Raw genomic sequence first — 14,528 nt, 5'->3', positions numbered from 1 at the left:
ACCAAGAGGTCAGCACGTCGGAAGGTCTCAGAGTTTGTTTGCATAAACAAGATTACCAAGCGGCATCGGAAAGAACGCTACTCTCCGCATCAGTAAGTTCTGCCGATGGCTACAATGCCTCCACCTTCTTGAAACCACTACCGCCATTCAGTGCTGCCAAAAAGTGTCATATTGATGACAGAAGAGCTGCCTGGATAGAGACATTTGATGATTTCATTGATCCGATAGAAGAAGCAGATTACAAGAAGAATATCAAGTACCTTAAGAATCTTGCTGGTGAAGGTGTAAAAGAAGTCATAAAGAAAATGCTGCGAGTTGAGGAAATTTCATACAGTCAAATCAAAGCAGCCTTGAATCTTAAACTTAGTCCAATGCCGAATGTAGATTATGAAAGGTACATCTTTCTTCAAGAACAACAAAAATCTGGTGCGACCATAGATGATTTTTTTGAGACACTAGACATGCTCATCAAACACTGTAAGTTCAATTAATTTAATGATGAGGAAGGTATACGCCGCAGAATGACTGACATGGATGCTTGTCAGATTTGCGCAGACAATGAATAATGAGAGAAACTCTTAGTCTGGCGTGAGTTCTCATAGCTGCCAGATCTGAAGAGAAAGCTGATTGACATGCTGCTGACATGGAGGCTGGAGGTGCCCAGAGTGAGTCAGTCATGAGAGTGAAAAGTCAGCCAAAGCACAAGGCTGCGGGACACAAATTGATTTAGCCTCAAAAAAAGAAATTGTGCTTCAGGTGAGGATTTTCGTTTCCACAAAAAGATAAGTGCCCAACCATTAGGCAGCTCTGCAATGGCAGTGGAAAGGAGAAAGCTTTTGCAATGGTGTCCACGGCGAAGTAAAGAGCAAGTGCATCACTGCACAAAGACAAAATGGCCGTCTGAATGTTCCAGAAGTAACATTCGACGCACACCCACTAGGCCAAGCGACCACATCAACTGAGGCAAATCAACACCAAACAAAGTCAATCAGGATCTAAATCTTCATCATTTCTGGCTCCTGCATCCTGGAACAAAATGCCATTTGAACTTCGCAGCATTTCAGACCACAACTGTTTCCGAAAAAGACTGAAGACCTGGCTGTTTGGATAAGAGCAGTGGGTCCCTTTTTCCCTTCTGCTTCAGTAGACTGCAAGCGCCATGAGACTCGCAAGAGTGATATGTGCGTGATATAAATACCCATGACTTGACTTGACTTGACAAACAGCTCTTCAGTATTAACCCCTTCGATGCGCCCGTCGACCAATGGCCGTCGCGAGCACTACCTCAGTAGTGCTGCACACTGCCGTTGGCCAACGCGGCCCCGCCCACTCAATGGAACGCCCGCACCGCGGTGGAATTATCGCCGCGGTAAATGGGTTAATGTCAAGTGAAAGTGAAGAAAATGGTGTTGCAATGTTGATGTTTACCTCTGAGAAACGTGCATGTTGGATTGGCCACATGTGAGAAAAAATACCAGTCCTTGAAATGTCGACATGACAAAGTACTAAAGTCATTCAAACATTGTTTACAAATCACATTAAAAGTCAACAGTTGTTCAATACCTTTTATTATTGACAATGGTGCGTTGATAAACATTATGCCTGGGTAGAAATATAATGAATGGTCTCTGTTGCCCAACTTCGCCCACAGAAAACTAAAGCGTATATGTGAGCTGACCAGACGCCACTGAAAATTCAAGGTGCATTTGTAGCAATGATGAAACACTAGAAAACAAAGGTTCAAGCAGCCATTCATGTACTTCAAAAACGGCATAAAGTGCCCGTTTACTCAGCTTCAGCACAGCTGCTGATATGGGACTGATAACCGTGAACTATAACATGAATGCTTATCATGAAATAGTACATATATTTCCTTCATTTATTTCATGGGTTAGGAAAACTCGACACTATGAAAGTCCAATTACTCATTAATGAAGACGTCCATTCTATTGCCCAAAGACACAGATGAATTGAATTCATTTACAGGAAGCTGTTGAAAAAGAACTGGAATCCTTACTCAACCATGAAAATAGTGAGCATTACACTGGTTCAATACCTTGGGGTTCTCCCATAGACATAGTATCCAAAAAGGACAGTGAAAGGGCTACACACATCTGCGTGTATGCGTTAAGCAAACAAGGCAATTGAAAGAGAATGACATCCAGGTCTGCACATTGCCGACATGATAACACAATTGAATGGCGTGAAGGTATTCTCTCACCTTGATCTGAATAAAATATATCATCAGTTGGAACTCAAGGAGAATTGCAGGAACATTACAACCTTTTCTACACATATTGGTCTGTTCCATTACAAAAGACAATTTTTTAGTGTGTCATCAGCTGTGGAGTTATTTCAAGATATCATTCAACATATAATACAATCTGTGAATGCTTCCAATTATAGTGATGCCATTGTTTTTTGGAGCTACACAGCAGGAGCATGATAAGGCTCTCAAGCAAGTGTTTTGCTTGCTAGCTGATTCAGGTTTTACTTTAAATGTTGTGAAATGATCCATAAGACGAAGTTTGAATTCTTTGGCCATATCTTTTCTGATGGGGGCATGACACCCAATCCAGCTAAAGAACAAGTGCTGTCCACTGTCAGTCCCCCACAAGATGTTTTCATGTTACGTTCGTTCCATGGCATGACCAGCTATGGCTCTAGATACATACAAGACCTTGCCACGTTCAGTGCACTATTAAGAGACTTTTCGAAGAAGAATTTTTTTTATCATTGGCATATGAATGCGAGCAAAGCTTTCAGATAATTAAACAAGCTATCAAGAATACTCCTGAAATGGCATACTTTGATCCAAAGCTTCATACCAAGGTTGTTGTTGACACTAGCCCAGTCGGGTTAGGTGCCATACTGGCACAGCACAGGGCATACCCAAATGCTCAAAGACGTATTGTGGCAAATCTAAGCAGAGGTTTGGCCCAAACCGAATATGCTCATTCATAACATGAGAAACAAAGCTTAGCAGTGGTGTGGGCTTGTGAACATTTCCATGTATTCTTGTATGGGAAACCCTTCAGGCTCGTAACTGATCATTAAGCATTGTTGATCATACTTAGCAATCCAAAGGCAAAAATGCCTCTTTGCATTTGGGTCTGCGATTGCAAGAATACAGCTACACCATCATGCATCGTCTAGGAAAAGATCAAACCCCTGCCAACTACTTCACACAAGTGTCTCTACAGTGTCCTGGCAAACCTTCCAAGACGGCTGAAGCATACATAAATGTAATTGTGGAATCAAGCACCCTAGTTGCCATTTTGTTGGAAAAAGCTGTCACTGCCCCATGTCATGATTGTGATATGCTGAAATTAAAAGACATCATTACACAACAGTCTTGATACCAGCACTTTTGACCTCTTACCAGTGACAGTAATTACCAAAAGTTTTAAAGTGTCAAAGATGAAGTGCCCGTTACTCCGGAAGGCATTATTCTAAGAGGTTTGAGAATTGTCATTCTGTAGAGTCTGCAACAACTGATAATTGAAGTCGCCATGAAGGACATCGTGGAATTGTTGCCACCAAGTGAGCTCCTCGAGACTGAGTCTGGTTTCCACATCTCGACGAGAGAGTTGAAAAAGAATTGAAGGCCTGTTCGTTATGCAACTGAATGTCATCAAAAACCACTCAACACACCTGAAACATGTCGAGTTGCCAGGGCAAGCATGGTAAATAATTGCTATTGACTTCTTCGGTCCTCTTGACAACAGACATCACCTGATGGTGATGGTTGATGAATACTACCTTTTTATACTCATAGAAAATCTATCATCTATTACTCAAGAAATAGTCATTGAGAGATTAGATGGCATCTTTGTGACATGGGGTGTGCCTGCATTTGTAAAATTTGATAGTGGACCACCTTTCAACAGTCGAGAATTCAGAGTCTTTCTAAGTTATTTAATGTGAAGCATCAGAGGACTATACTACTTTGGCCTCAGGCCAAAGGCCTTGTCAAACATTTCATGAGTACTCTTAAGAAAGCTGTTCAGCCTGCTGTACTAGAAAAGCTTGATCATAAAACTATGTTAGACTTGACTCCTCAAGCTTACTGTTTGACCCCTCACACAACCACAGGTTAAGGCCCTGCAACTGTGATATTCAGGAGAGCCAAGATGACCTAGTTACTTCAATGGACAAAGAAGAACAACTACTGAGGAAGAAACCCGCAAAAAAGACTTGGATTGTAAAAGGAAAATGAAGGCCAGTGCCGACAAACGTCAACAGGCAAAATACATAAACTTTACTATATGAGATCACATGCTTGTTCTGCAGCATAGAAAAGGAAAGACTGATGCGCCTTTTGATGCTGAAATATTCCATGTTGTGACCAGCAAAGGACACATGGTGACTACCCAACTTCCTGGGAAGTCCATTACGTGAGATTCCTTGCATTTCCGACATGTGGCTCATTGCTCGTTGGGCAATGCTGCTGTTCCTACATCACAAACGCAGGTCATGGACACTTCTACTCTCTGTTCTCGATTTCCGAAGACACGGTCAGGACGTGTGATCAAAGCACCATGAAGACTAATTGGGGAGCTAGGATTGTATATATTTATATATATATATATATATATATGTAAAAAGAAAATTTAACAGAGGAGAGAGGTAGTGTTGTGTGAGTTTGCACTGATGGAATCCTTTGGCTCCTGATGGACTCCGTAGGACTGTGATATGAGCATTAAAGCGAACAGAAGTAAATGCTGGCTTTCAATGTTAAGTGTGCAGTTACTGGCAGAAGATTAAAGACATGTTATACTAAGCTCCGTGTGTGGCATAGTCATTGGTGATTGCCCAGGCTGGAAGGACACTACAGATGGGAAACCTGTTTTCGACCCAGCTGAGAATTATGCAATCCTTGTGGTTACCACATATCTCTCATGTTGCTGACAATATTCTGCTGGGAATTATGAGGAATGGCCATATGAATTAGACCCCAAATTGCGGATTCTCCTGTGGTGAGGGGCAGAGTCAACAATTCAATATCCACTAACCTCATAATGAAGCTGTAGGATGTCAAAACAAGGCATATGATTGTTTTTGGTTAAGCAAAGTTGTTTATGGCAGACTGGTGGAGAGCTGAACTCTTCCTTTTGCAGTGGGGACAATACCAATTTATAAATGACTGATCCATGTGTATAATTATGGTTTAGAATGAAGCACAACAATAACTAGTTGCTGAGATTGATTGTGGCATTTCTGACCTTAATTTTTATGATAAAATAGTTCTGTTTTTAAGACCAGCTAAAAGCAGGCTGACAGTTTGCTTTCAAAAACATGAGCATTCTTTTATCTCCCTCTAAACTTGTTTACTAGTGCCATTGCTCCCTGTAATGTTATGTGTGAATCTCAAAATGTTAAAATTTTTCCCTCACAGTCATAAACCTATATCCAGTTACTTGTACATTTATTAAATAGACCCGTTCTGTGGCACTGTTTTTTTTTTATATAAGAAGTATGTACAAAACAGTTCTATACATTTTTGGAAATTATGCCTGAAAGATATTATTTTAAGGAGGTCCTCTCCCAGTCAAATCGAATTTCAGGAATCAACATATGGTTCACCACATAAGTATTGTCACCTCATTTATTAAAGTGAAAGATGTTTGTGTTTCTAGTCAGCAATGCTGCAGTGGTGCTGAATGCTGAACATTTTCTTGGTAGCAATCTTTTGTAGAAAAGATAGACCTTCTATCCTTTTTATATGTTTGACAACTTATTTTCTATTGATGGAAATACTTTGTGAGTTCATCTTTTTGTGTAAATACTTAAGTGCTTTAACATGCTTGTGTCCTACTGTATATTTTACACAATATTGCACTCTATATAAGGGGACCACCCTCTCTAGGTCAATTCAGACACTGTTTCAAGTCCTGGACATTTGTGTGACACACTAGAGAATAGTGTGTGTTGTAGTGTTAGAAATGAGGTTTCTGATTGGCTATGGTAAGCACCTAAACCAGGGAGAACCCAGCACTCTAGTCAGGACAAGTATGTTACACGCCAAAGATAACCTGTGCTCACCCCTGAAAGCTTAGCACAAAGAAGTCAGGCGTAAATAATTTGCACAACACACTCACACTAACAATGCAATAAATACACCACATAAGAGACTCCACACAAGATTATGTAAGCATATATATTGTATACCGTACATAAAACAAAGATCAAAAGGACATAACCAGGAAACTGTGCATACTATGCCAATTCTGAGTCAGTACTCCTTATCCTGACAATGCAAGAATTAAAACATATGTCCTAACATCAGAGCAAGAAATGCAGCAGGTTCTAAAAAGGTACAAGAATTAATACTACTGTACATATTACGCAAATCCTGAAATGATACTTGTTATTCTGTCAATGCAAGGATCAAAGTTCCATACATTATAATATCAGGGCATGAAATACTGTAGTTAGGTTAGATGAATATGCATAAATCAATACAGATCGTCATAAGCAAATCATCAACAGTAAATGAAAATAGATTCAGGAACACTAGCCCTCCTATTAGCAGGGGTAGGGTCATCACAATGGCCTAACTGCAATGAGTGTGTTTTATTTTCAAAGCATAGGCCACAGGAGCCCCTGCGCACCTACTATGTGTAATGTGGTGATTTTAGAAATCTCCATCTGCAACACGCTTTTGATTGGAGGGCCTCCATCAAGGTTTCCCCCCACCAGCACCATCGAGCAAATGCCCACAGTGGGGTGCAAAGTGCTAGGAATGTAGTAATTACTTTTTCAGATATGCGTGAGCCACGCACTATGTAAAGCAGGGCTCAGAGGCGATGGTGCCCCTATCTGATCCTTTATGTTATCTGTGAGTAGAAAATCCCCACCATGCCTTTCTGAATGCAGCAGGGGATTTGAGAGCGATTGGGTCCTCCCACGAGACTTTCCTCATTATAACCTGCCAGAGAGGGTTCCCCCGTCCAGGTATGTCAACACAGATGGGGTACAGGAAATGCACTCGGAAGAAGGAAGTGGGTAAACTTTCTTCGGGCCACTGTGTGCAACAACCAGTGACATGCACTGTTAATGGGAGACGTAGGCTTGGGCACAAGTCCTGCTTCTGTTCTCCAGAGTGAGGAGCGGGTTAAGCAATCAGGAGCATGCTGTCTCCAAGGTCGTGGTCTTGGCCCTGGTCCTGGAACACCTATTTGGGAAGCGGTGCTCTGCGGGGGCCCTTCCTTCTTGTCGGATGAGGAGCACTCATCACGTGCCCACCAAGTCAGCCCTAGCACTCAACACGTGCTCAGGCTGGCGTACAACAAGCACTAGTGTGACAAGAAGTTCTCCACATGTGCTGTGAGTAAAACTGAAATTCACACCATGTGCTAGCATCCCTGGGTAGAACATTGAGAGGGTTCACATGCAGTGAGTAGCAGACAAGCAGGCAGCACATGAGAGCAGGTAGTTCACACAGCTGTTCCTCATGGCTGCCCAGCAGTGCTTAGTGTAGCCAAAGTCAGGGGCAGCTGGCAGCAGAGCAACAAGCAGAAAAGAAATTCCATGAAAGCTTTAACCACCCAGCCAGTAGCAGGGAGACATTTGTGTAGAGCAGGCAGTTCTTGTGACAGAGGTTCAGTTCCAGTTCAAATGTGCTCTCAAAATGTGGGGCCTGAGCCCCTGTACTTATACCTCAACATTTTTTTTAAGGGGCAACTTCAAAGAAAATCCTTTCCAGTACAACACATCCCCTTTCAACCCGTCGCTGGCTCCAGACATCAGTAGCGGGTAAACAAGCCCTGTGTGTGAGGGCAGGACACAGCCTATACAAATGTAACTGTACTCTCACCTCCCTCTCTCCCAGCCCAGGAAGACTATTAGTGAGCAGATGCCTCTGTTGAAAAAACAGGCTTTCCTGTGTTGTGGCAGTCTGGAAAGTATGCACAAAGTGTAACTGTCACTCTGCCCAATGTATGGATTGGAGCCAGGATGCAAAGCACATAGGGTTAAAAACACAGAAAAATGTTCCCTTTCCAAAAGTGGCATTTCTAAAATAGTAATAAAAACCCACCTACATTCATAAGCATAATTTTTCCCTACCATTCTAAACATAGCAAACATGGCAGCGCTACTCCTTTCATCTCAGGAATTTCCACTTCAACATATATAAGGACATTTTCAATGCTAGCCTATGAGAGGAGTAGGCCTTACAGTAGTGAGAAACAAAGTAGTGTTTGTTTCACTACCAGGACATGCCACACAATAATGGCACATGTCCTACCTTTTACTTTTACAGCACCCTGCCAATAAGGCTACCTAGGGACTACCTTAGGGGTGACCTATGCATAGTGAAAGGGAAGTTTAAGGCTTGGCAAGTTGTTTTAAATGCCAATGTGGCAGTAACTGCGCATGCAGGCACTGCAGTGACAGGCCTGAGACAGGATTTAAAGGCTACTTCTGTGGGTTGAGCAAACTGTGCTTCCGGCCCACTAGCAGCATTCAATTTACAGGCCCTCGGTATATGTTATACCACATTACAAGAGACATTCAAGAACATTAAATATGCCAATACCTTTTTTAAGGGTAAGAGCACATGCACTTTAGCACTGATTAGCAGTGGTAAAGTGCCCAGAGTCCTAAAGCCAACAGAAAGAGAGTCAAAAAAAGTAGGATGAAGAGGCAGAAAGGTTGGGGATAACCCTGCAAACATGACCAGGTCGAACACATAATCTTCTTTTTCTTCCATTTATCTAATCAAACTAAGTAACGTGAGAAAAATGATTTCTAGGTGAAACATCAAGGACTGAAAACAGTGTCCACAATGGCAGAGAGTGTGGTAATCACCTTCAGCTCTAACACTCTAAAGCAAGGCTCTAAACATACCAGAACCACTAAAGGATTTGAACATTTCAAAATAACCCTTTTTAGAAACTGAGACATGAAATGCATTACTCCTTCTCTTGGTGGGGGACATTTATAGATCTTATTGGTCAGGACACATTACTAACATTCATTCTAAGTTTATACAGGCATTGTGTTTATCAACTAGAGGGGAAGGACTCATGGAAGCTTTGGAAGAACTTTGTACTCTTAACATGGTTTTACCTGCGCAGATCCTGGCCAGACAATGATGCTGGAATTAATGTGCAGGCTCTTCCCTGATGGGGCACTGGAATCATAGCGTCCAACTGTCCGGTGCTGTATTTTGGCATCCATTCCCAGCTGCCAGTGTACAATATCATACTGAGCCAGGGGGTTCCCAGAACTGTCAAAGAAAGCCTTTGTTTGAAATTCATCCTTGAAGCTGGCACTTTTGATGTAGTGGTGAAGCTGGGGAATAGATTCTCATTATTACATTAGAATATTTCATTGTTGTGAGGTTGGAGGTTATATAATATGATGATGTAATTTATTCCCACTTTTTTTAGTTAAACAAAAAAAGCAGAATATAACAGGCAACAGTTTATAACTTTAGCTGCATTAAATTTAAAATAGAGGCCCTATCATAGTTTTACGGCATGCAACTGATGTGTTGTTGCATTGACTTTTGATTAGATTTTTTCTACCCACAGATTCTTTGGAGTAAGTTACTAATTGAAACGCTCGTTCTGCGAACAATTGGATTCAGAGACCCGAACCTAAGGGGTGGGAGGAGGTCCATAATTTTCAGAGATCTGGGATCTGAAAGGTCTTGTTGAAGGCTGTGATGACCTGAAACTGTAGTATTAAACATTTGAGTACACATAACCATTGAACACACACAAAAGAAAAAACAGAATATGTTATTCATGAAAAAGGTAATATTTTACTTTGTATTTTCAATTTGTTCAGGAAAAGGTCAAGAATTACCACGACAGCAGGACGACGCACTGAAGTACATGGCAGATCTTGACCTACCAGTGCTCGCAGATGGGGACCTCAAAGAGCTGGAGGCTCCCCTCACGTTAGACGAGGTCAAAAAGGCGCTGACCAGGCTGCGGGTGGGGAAAGCGCCGGGCCCGAACGGGTTCCCGGCGGAATTCTTTAAAAAGACGGCGGACCTTCTGGCTCACCATTTGCTGGCACTCTTCGAGGGAGTGCGGGAAGAGGGGAGCCTCCCCCGGACCTGCGATTGGCCACGATCACCCCGATCTTTAAGGAAGGGAGGCAGCCGGAGGAGTGCAGCTCATATCGCCCGATCTCCCTTCTTAACACTGAAGTGAAACTATTGGCGACGGTGCTGGCCCTCAAGCTGCGGAGGGTACTTCCGGGATTAGTTCACCTGGACCAGACGGGCTTTCTCCCAAGCAGAGCGACGAGACTTAATTTGCGGAGATTGCATAACTGGCTACAGGAGGTGAGCGGAAGGCAGGATCCCCACTGGTTTCTCTCACTGGACGCAGAGAAGGCATTCGATGCGGTGCATTGGCCCTTCCTGGAGGGGGTCCTGGGGCGAATGGGCTTCGGACCCGTCTTCCGCCAATGGATACGACTACTGTATACGGATCCAAGAGCACGAGTGAGAGTAAATGGGGTCACCTCCGGGGATTTCCCTATCTGCAGGGGCACACGGTAGGGGTGCCCCTTGTCCCCCCTGCTTTTCACAATGACAATAGAGGTACTGGCGGCAATAGTCAGGCAACACACAGGGATTAGGGGTTTTCGAAAGAGACCGCAGGATGAGATGGAGGAAAAATTATCCCTCTATGCGGATGATGTCCTTCTCTATGTTACCCACCCGGCCACGACGATCCCGATAATCTTTCGGAGCTAGAGCGGTACGGAGCCCACTCGGGATACAGGGTTAACTGGTACAAGTCGGTATTGTACGACCCGAAGGGGCAAGAGCAGTGGCCGTGTCTTCCGGACAGGCTCCAGACAACGAAGGAAGGGTTTCATTATCTGGGTGTGTTTCTGACGCTTGACCAGAACGTCTCATATGACAGGAATGTAGGGAGGGTTTTCAAAAACTTCATAGAGGACGCGAACAGATGGCGACGGCTGCCGCTTACGATCCTGGGGCGCGCAGCCATGTTTAATATGATGATGCTGGCCAGGTTCCTGTACGCGTTCCAAAATGAATACTATCCAGTTCCCAGAGGGGTCTTCCGGGAGATCAACTCAGAGGTCCGTAGCTTCCTTTGGTTAGGCAAGCAACCCAGGGTGGCGCTAAAGACCCTGCAGCGACACCAATATAGCGGGGGGATCTCACTTCCTAACGTTGAAACCTACTACTGGGCGGAACACCTAGTGTCCATTAACGACTGGTTCCATGTCCCACCACGCACCCAACATATGCTTTAGAACGGTTTGCCATGAGCACACACTCATACAACCACTACCTGTATGGTGGTAAAGGAATGGGACGGCTATTGACGGCAACTAGACTCACCCTGGCGATATGGCAAAGGGCGAACCGGGTGATTGGATGGATAAGAAACTTACTAGACAAACGCCTTTATGGCACTGCGCCTGGTTACCGGAACTGAATAAGTTGAAAGGGTTCAAACACTGGGACACCATTGGGATCTCGACAGTGGGGGACATGCTAGTACGAGGGGAACTGAAGTCGTTCTCGGTACTTAGGACGGAATTTGGCTTACTCCCCACGCAATACTACAAATATGCTCAGCTGAAGCATGCATGGAGGGCGGGAGGGCTGCAGACGGCCTCACTCCCAGAATACGCACCCTTGGAGGGGCGCCTATTGCAGGACCACATGATAGAGAAAGCGGTGTCCTTCACATATCGGACCCTCATGAACAACATGCCCGACACTCTGGGGGCGCTTAGAGTTACCTGGGAGAAAGAAGTGGGTGAGATGGACGAAGTGGATTGGATTTGGAACACAGTTCTCATGCATCCACGAGAAGTGGCGATTAAGTCTCGGCTGCGGCTGATACAATTTAATATCCTGCATAGGACCTACTTTGACAGAATACGGTTGTACGAAATGGGGAAGATAGGGGACACGGCCTGTCTGAGATGCGGAATGGAAGGGGGGGACTTTTATCACATACTCTGGAGGTGCCCACAAATTCAGACGTATTGGCGAGGGATGTTGGGGGAATTAGGTAAAGTGCTAGAGGTTCCATTGCAGGAAGATCCCAAACTGGTATTACTGGGCATGACCAACGATGTAGATCTCACTCACCCACTGCTGACCTTCTTGGTTCTGGCCCTAGTGGTAGCTAAAAGGGACGTGGCGAAATACTGGGGAGCGCCCGCGCCACCCAGACTGGAGGAATGGAGGAGGGGTCTCGACCTTTACATGGCAGCAGAAAGGGTTACATACAAGGCACGGGGATGTCCCAAGAAATTTAGCAGGGTGTGGTCTAGGTGGAGGAAAATTCATGTCCTGGACGGGGGTCCCTAGAAGGGTGGCTGTGAGGGGGCTACTACACGGTCCACGGAGGGCATGGATAGCCCAGAAGCATGGGCGTATACGAACATTACGGACGATGGTACGGAGCAACTATTGAACTGGCTCCTCGTATGAAGGGGGAGGGGGGGCGGTGGGAGACAAGCAAAGTGGGTGTGATGACCAGTGATGACCTGTCTGTTTGGTTGTTCTTGTTTTGGGACAAGGAAACAAATGCAAATAAAAATAATACAAAAAAAAAAAGAATTACCACGACAAACAAGAAAGGCTGTTTGGTAATTGAATTGATAAAGCGGCACATGTGAGCATGATTAAAGTGACATGGTAAGTGTGGTGACAAAGTGACAACATTTGTGTATTAAACACAAAGGTGACAAAATACTGTACAAATATTTACAATAAAAACTTTTTAAGAAACAGCTCCAATTTCAAATTTGGAAAACAATGAGGCTAGCTCGATAATTGAATGATATGGATTTGCGTGCTAGCGGGCCTGTTGGAGCATGGAAGGACAAACAACCGTCGACCTTTCGACCCTGACAAACAGCATAAGATAAGGATGTCAAAGACAGGTCTTCTTCAGGACAGGATGGTAGGTTGGACAGCCTGCAGAAGAAATGCTGGGTGAGTGTGTGTTCATAACGTATGCAATAGGCCGGACTTTTTTTTACCAACATCATCTTTTGGTTGTACTGGTGGATGAAGGAACATTTATCTGCATGAACAGAGCAAACATTGCATTCCATTAAAGGGAGCTACTGATTCCCTACTCTTCAATTGGCCCACAGGCCTTAGCATCTCTTAAGCAGCTTTCCTGAAAATAAAGAACTGGCATTACTTTGTGAATCCAACCTCCTGATTACTCCTCCAGTTAGTGCAGTTGATAATGGTATCAACCTCTAGTTTTGCATAAATGCTACTACTACTTCATTTTGCTCACTGAGTAAAGTTAACAAAAGACCTAGGCATGGCAGACATTGACTGCTGGTTCTCAGTGTCACAGTGAGATTTGACCAGAAAGGTAACCCAACATGTAGCATCCCTATTATCAAAGGAGTGAGACAGGGCTGCATATAAACCCCTCTTCTATTCACCTTATATATTAACATCCTTAAATCAGTTTTAGCGGGGGCTAGTTTGGACATTCCCCGTGTAGGAAAGCGTCTAATTCCGGCTCTCCTATATGCAGATGACGCCGCCTTATTAGCCAGAACGGCAAATGGCCTACAGCATCTTTTAACAACCATTGCCACTTTTATGAAGTCCTTGGACTTAGATGTTAATTTCTCTAAGTCTCACATTATGATTATGGGGGTAAAGCCTAAGAAATGTAAGACCCATTATTGTGAAGGGCATGAACAAACATGGCAGGCGTCGTTTTTATATTTATGAGTGTTATTTGATGAAAAGGGTACATGGATCCCACAAATGAAAGCCAAAAGAAACGTAATGGCCAGATCAACTATTGCAGTCCTAAATTTTGCCCGTAGACTGGGATTGAAACCTATGCATGCTATGTTAAATATCTACAGGGCTAAATACCTTGCTATAGCTAGCTATGGTACTGATCTCTGGGGATATAGAGATGCCGGTGAAGTCCAAATAGTAGAAAACAAGTTTCTAAGAACCTTCTATCTGTGCCGCAATCGACATCAACCAATTTCATACACCAAGATATGGGTATAGGTTTTTATATCTGATGTCATAGGTATGGCCCCTCTACTTAAATGGATTGGTATTTGGACTAACCCGGAGGTTGAGTTCAACCGCGAAATTATTGTTTAACTCTAGATTTAGCCAGTAGTATCCCGTGGTTTAATTATGTGAAAAGGATTGCATCTTATTTGGGGACGACCTGAGCTATTTAGCTCCCCGGAGAAACTCCTAAAGGCGGACCTGCTCTGGGTTAAAAGCATGAACGTGCAGTTATCACAAATCGATAGAGAGTCCAGGGAAGTAAGGAAACCTCTTGTGTGGGCTCACCAGTTATTATGTACATCACAAACGATTGAGCCATACTTAACTATAGTTACAAACCAGCATCATCGTTTTCTTCTGGTGAGATTCAGACTGAATCAATTACATTTGCTCCTTGCTGAACCAATGGGATGGAAAAAACTGGAAGATTTGAATGTATGTACTTGTGATAATTTTTCCACCCAGGGCACAATGCACTTTGTATTATTTTGTGAGCGTT

General features: G+C 43.7%; 1 protein-coding gene across 1 annotated transcript in view; it reads right to left on the bottom strand.

Moving 5' to 3' along the window:
- Positions 1-14,528, bottom strand: part of LOC146782729 (extracellular calcium-sensing receptor-like) — a 178,234-nt gene that overhangs the window by 36,904 nt on the left and 126,802 nt on the right. The window contains exon 4 of the mRNA XM_085637212.1: positions 9,076-9,300. Coding sequence (XP_085493338.1) covers positions 9,076-9,300 — 225 coding nt within the window. The remainder of the gene's footprint in view (positions 1-9,075; positions 9,301-14,528) is intronic.

The sequence above is a fragment of the Triturus cristatus genome, chromosome 12 (genome assembly GCF_964204655.1).
Source record: "Triturus cristatus chromosome 12, aTriCri1.1, whole genome shotgun sequence".
Taxonomy (NCBI): Eukaryota; Metazoa; Chordata; class Amphibia; order Caudata; family Salamandridae; genus Triturus; species Triturus cristatus.
The sequence above is the reverse complement of the archived record's forward strand: the minus strand, read 5'-3'. Positions and strand labels throughout refer to the sequence as shown.